This window comes from Contarinia nasturtii, unplaced genomic scaffold (assembly GCF_009176525.2).
Source record: "Contarinia nasturtii isolate CC-2019 unplaced genomic scaffold, AAFC_CNas_1.1 Cnas_scaffold_129, whole genome shotgun sequence".
NCBI lineage: Eukaryota > Metazoa > Arthropoda > Insecta > Diptera > Cecidomyiidae > Contarinia > Contarinia nasturtii.
Genome location: NW_022197486.1, coordinates 4221591 through 4227395, shown reverse-complemented (window position 1 = coordinate 4227395; position 5805 = coordinate 4221591). Strand labels below are relative to the sequence as shown.

General features: G+C 34.4%; 1 protein-coding gene across 2 annotated transcripts; it reads left to right on the top strand.

Moving 5' to 3' along the window:
* The first annotated feature begins 2188 nt into the window (after nt 1-2188).
* LOC116348078 lies at nt 2189-3799 on the top strand. Of its 2 annotated transcripts, XR_004201753.1 has the most exons (4): nt 2189-2297; nt 2570-3073; nt 3149-3341; nt 3417-3799. XR_004201753.1 is itself a non-coding variant. In XM_031778944.1 (3 exons), exons 1-3 carry the CDS (start codon nt 2956-2958, stop codon nt 3535-3537), a joined length of 396 nt encoding a protein of 131 aa, XP_031634804.1. In that variant the 5' UTR covers nt 2364-2955; the 3' UTR covers nt 3538-3799. The 2 variants fall into 2 exon arrangements, 1 of the variants encoding a protein (XP_031634804.1); XM_031778944.1 differs by lacking the exon at nt 2189-2297 and having other exon boundaries at nt 2364-3073; nt 3453-3799.
* Nucleotides 3800-5805: the final 2006 nt, after the last annotated feature.

Sequence of the window (5805 nt, the reverse complement as noted above, 5' to 3'; positions counted from 1 at the left end):
AATATTAGCAAAAATTAGTTTGTTTTGCTTCACCATTGCTTGTTAGAGAATTGCGCACTTTGCTCACCGAACACTTTTTTTGTTACTTTAAGTGTTTTACTATTTAATAGAAATAAATTTTATTTTTTCTAAACCAGGAAAAATAAAAAAATGTTAAATGTTCATCTAAGAATTTATGAAAAATTCATACATGATTTCACTTTGAGATCAGCTATTTGACGTTTGACGTTTATACTAGTGAACTAATATTAGCAATTGCTAATAATATTAGCAATAATAGTAGATTTTTTTATTAATATTAGAAAAATATCAGCAAAATTAGCAGTAAACTATGAAACTAGATTTTACTAGATTTTGTGTCCGTCCCCCAGATAATTTTCATCGTGACATATTCGGAAGTGTGTTGAACGAGAGAGACAGAGAAAAAATGAACAACGAAAGCATCGAACTGTATGTATATTGTGTTGAATGGTGTTGCAATACATTGCATTGAAAATGTGTGAGTTTTGAAAAAGTACAAAATAACCGAAAGAGAAATGGAATATTGCATGTGCGGCGACAATGCAGCATCTCGTACAATTCATTTTCCATAAAGCCGGCTGTAAAGTAAAAGAGATTTTTGAGTGAGACAAAAAAGCTCACCAAAATCGCTCCTATTCAGTTCGTTCAATGAACGCCAACTGCCAACAATAACTGACAAACAAATTGAATTCATATTATTCGCCATCCGAATGAAGAAAAAAATGGAAGCGGCAACACGCGCCCAACTAAAACACAGGATAAATGTAGTGAAAAAAATGGAAGCACGGATGCAAACAGGAACCATAAGAGGAACCATACGGAGAATGAGAAGACACTGTCATGGCGTACACACACATGCAGCAATTTGTTCGACAATGATTGTGTTGTTTTATTTTCACTTCTCTTGCTCTCGCAAGATTTTCATTTTGAATATGGATCCATTTGCAATGTGTTTTTTGGATCCAAGCAATGGATCTAACGTATGCACATTTTCAGAGGTTTTCCATATGTTTTCTGTCTTCACTATGGATATGGCATCGTCTTTGTCGATGTTTATACTCTCCCCCCACCCTCACATTCAATTCATTTTTCTTCACGATTTTTCGAACTTCGTTCAGTTTTATCCATTTATTTAATTTGGTCGTGCCTTTGTTCGTTTATCGCTTTCCTTTACAGAAAATATCATTTCAATTTACACTAAGCATGCCGTTATCATGTGTGCAATTGCAATTTTTAGTCAATGCGTTTTTTTTGTCTTTGTTGTTTTTTTTTTTTATTTGGTCCGTACAGTGTCTTTATATCTTGCCATTGCTAGATACGCCCGTTGTCTTCCTTTGTTTCCATCTTCGTTCGTGTGATTCATTTTCGTTTTCACTCTGCCGTTTTTTTTGGATTTGTCTGCTGTGGGTGCTGCTGATATTTCTACACTTGAAACGAATTGCGAACGCGTCACCAAAGACGAAGATTATCTTTCGTAACGTATGTTACATTTCGATGATGTTATTACGTTTATCAAGTACATACCAGCAATCTATACACAAACATATATTTCATTTTTCACATACATTTCGGTATAAACAGTGAAGAGAAGGAATCAATCGCAATGGGCTCGAGGTATGATAACTTTTGAACGCTTCAAAATGTTGTTGTTGATTATGGTTAAATTCAGTAACTTGAAGAAAAAAAAAGTCGGGGAAAATTAATTGAAAGATCGATGTCGTTTTTTTACAGAAGGAAATAATATTTTTAGAATAAAATTAAAAGATAGTTACTTACGCTTAGTACGATGCGACTAAATACCGAAATATGGAATTTATCGTCTTGTTGAAACAGCGGCGGTTGTTCAGCGATACATTTTGAAAATGAATATCAAACTCCTGTATAACAATGTTATTTGTACAAAAAGCTGAAAATGTGTTTGCAATACGCGTATTCTTTTTACATTTTCACACTTCATGATCATGTTTTACGAGTCTTTAATATTACCAACGCGATTTGATGAAAAAACAGGTGTACATTTGCGAAAATAGCTTAGAAATTGGACTTTGTATTTCAAGAAATGTGTGCTCTTAATTCGCAAAGAAATGATATGTGGAATGCTCAACTCAAATAAAATGTCTACAAAAGTTGTTCGATATCGAGTTTAAGAGCCAGAGCTAGTACATACATTTAAAGAAATTGGCTTGTGAAATTAACGAAAAGAGTTTAAGCTTAATTAATCATGTTTTGTTGCCCAATATTTTTTTCGTTATTATTTTTTGTGTTACAGTCCACAGGTGAGTGTCTTAAAATGTATCTATAGAAAGTCATTCTCTATAGAGATAAAGTCTAGAACACTGAGTGTTCTCCCAATACAGTGAATCTATATTTTTTGATAGACAAAATAACAAGCAAAGTAAGCAGAGAAACTCTCCACTAACATAGGATTCATATACGAATGGCGTGTGAGTGGAGTGTGTCATGCAAAATTTTGTCTACCAAAAATATTAGATTCACTGTAGTTTGAGTCAGTCTTAAGTAAAGGTGAAAAAATCGTATTCTATTTTAGAAATAAGCGCAAACCAAATTGGATGGATGATGGCCTCATGCGTTTCAAAGGATTCGTAAGATAAATCCCATGTACTTAAATGCCTTGATTTTTTTCAGCCAATCATAGTGCATTTGTAAGTGGCTCATCTATGCTACCACGAACTGAACACAAACTTACATCCAGTTTAGAAAGCAACGCGTGTTTGCGTTTACATTTAGACACAAACACAATTGAGGCACAATTGTTGGTTAAAAAAAACATCACATTACAAACATATAGCGTTTCCAGAATTGGACAAACTAAAATCAATTCTTTGAACTCAACACCTATTTTGTTTCTGTTTTTCCTTATTTTGAAAATACGGTGACAAGACTTTCAAAAATTATGAAATTGACTATAGAAAGATGCTTCAACAAGAATTTACATTTTATAATGCTGAGATCAGAAAAATTCTCAGTTTGGTTGATAATCAAGATAAAATTATCTTACATTTTGCGGATACTGATGATGAGCTGAGCAAACGTGAGCAAAATGTCCACTTCGAATATTATACTAATGTAAAATATTTTCTATCAAAAAAATGTCTCTCATTTTCAGTCGACTTTAAAACTGCAAAGGGTAATCCTTCAGATGACAACGGCTCCCCTCAAAATCGTTATCAATTCAAACAAATCTGTGCTTCATTTGGATTCAATATATTTATCAAGATTTGGTGTAGGCGGTCATATGGCTGGTCGTACTGGAAATACATTGAAAACAATTTATGGCGAAAATGTTGCAGTCGTTTGAGGTTTGTATTGATCAATATCAGATTTTAAAAACATTCGATTGTCAAATTAATTTTTGTGAATGTTTCGATTTCAAGCATTTAATCCACTCAAAAACATGTTTACTGATACAGCGGAAGGAACACCAAGACGGGTGCAAACGGGCGATGCAAAATTCGTTATGATTTTCCATACATCAGCACTATCAGTTACCAATAAAAAAAACTTGGAGACGTTGATGTTATAGTGAATGAAGGTCAAAATCAAACGTGCTGTACTGCGGGAACTTCATGTGATCATGAATCCGGAGCCATTTTGCATAAATTGATGACACAAAAGAACGACAAACTTATAATAAACAAGCAGAATATCCCAATCGCTTGGGTGAAGGGTAAAAGTACCAAACACCTTAGAAATCACCAAGCCACCACTGGCCTACCTTTTGGCGATGACAGGGCCAAAAGAAAACTTATAATGAAGACCGGAGAGATATTTGGAAGAAAAGCCTAAAAATGGAATGATTTTCGTCTCTGCATTGTTTTATTTTGAAATGAATAATAAAGAAACAAAAGCTACGTATTAATTAGTCGCTCTTATTTTAGATAATAAAAAGAATCTGTTCACGCCTAGATATTCTCAACGAATACCTATTTCATTTTCCACACGTACACTTCGGCACACACACGGAAGAGAAGAAATCAATCGCAATGTGTTCGAGATATGATAATTTTCGAATGCTTTGAATGTTGTTGTTGATGATTGTTAAATTGGTCCACCGTCAACCAGAGATATTTCAATTCCCATGTTCGTTGTTCAAAATGCTGGTAAAATCGTTCGGTTTGAATAAATGAACAATATTTTCGGGCTCATTTCTTAGCATTCAAAATTGGTTTTACGATTAAAATTTATTGTTTGGCTTGCAATGCAGAGATTTTCAAATTGACTCTCTTCTACGAATGTCGAATCGGACGGCGGTGCTCTCGGTACAAATGAAAAATCACAAATTCCAAACATTCGGTGAATGCTATGATGTTAAAATTTTGTACATTTGTCGTAAATACAACCACAAAATAATTGCTTTCGCATTTTCACATTGCCTCTGAATGAACGAACAAAACCCATAACAAGAGAGTAACGATACTGTGTTGCACCAAGCATACAACCAAACACACACGAGTTGAAATGATTTCAGGTGCGCGTTAGCTTTCATATTGTTACTTCACTGTTTTTGGTATGCCAATGAGAAATTACAGTTATTATTGAAATGCATTTTAGGCATGTACATTGGAAAATGTTTGTGCTTTTGCTGTACATTGCAAGCTCTCGTGCCAACTAAACATTGTTGTGTGTGAATCGGATGTCACGTTGTACTGACGCTTCGTTGCACTTACCATGGCCAGCATGTTTCGTGTATACACATTTACACATGCACGCACACAGGAACGCTTACGCATACGAAATATTTTGGGGGTGGACGGTGGAGGGGGCGAAAGGGTTTTTTTTGTTTATAGATAATTGCTCAGTATGACCTCGTTCACCACACATTTTGTTAAATGATACAATGCAAATTTGCTTTGCGGTTTATTCGGGCATCATTTAATGTAATTAGCAATTACCATTAACATACTTATAATCGCTTTTTATATGGCCATTGCCATGCATACAGTTGCATACAAACCAAAAACGTCCAATAAAATATCAACTATTCACATTAATATTTATATTGGCACACTAATAAGCTACTGGAGATATTTTCGCGAAGCCAACAAAATAAAATTGCAATTGCACAACATTTTCATTCACTGCTCCGAAAAAAAAATTGTTCGATTTGGTTGGCCTGTCGAAGATACAAATTAAATTCTCGACACTGTTTTTTTTTTGTCGTGTGTTGGTCAGGAAATTCAAATTTTCCTATCGCATATGACGTTGATCACTTCAGTGAACTTTTGAATTCTTTCGATACGGTTTTTTGACGAGAAAGTGATGACCTTTTTTTCACTTTTCAAGATGAAAATTCTTTCGATTTGCTTTTTGCTGGTCAAGCCATCCTTCCCACCATAATACATGCCCCCTGCCGAAAAATTCTACCCACCACTGATACTGAAATGACGGAAAGCAAAAAAAATAAAATCAATTGCCACGACTTGATAAAAGTGAAAAAAAAAGTCACAACTGAATATATCCTAAATGTGTTATGCAATTTGAATTTCACTCATGCATTTTAATCACTCCTCATGTAGATAACATTAAGTTATGGTTGTAATGATTGTGATTGTGTTGTTTGCTGAACACAATTTTTGACATGAGCACCTGCAGCTCTAAGATATTGTATTTATTTGGGCTTAACCAAAGTAATAATTTGATTGGAATAGTCACCGAGAGCATCGGTTGAGAGCATGATAATGATAAATGGGTGTTTAGTTTGTATGATCGGATTGTGTTCATGTGGTGAGTGCGGGGGTAAAAAAAAAGAGTGTTTTCACTCTT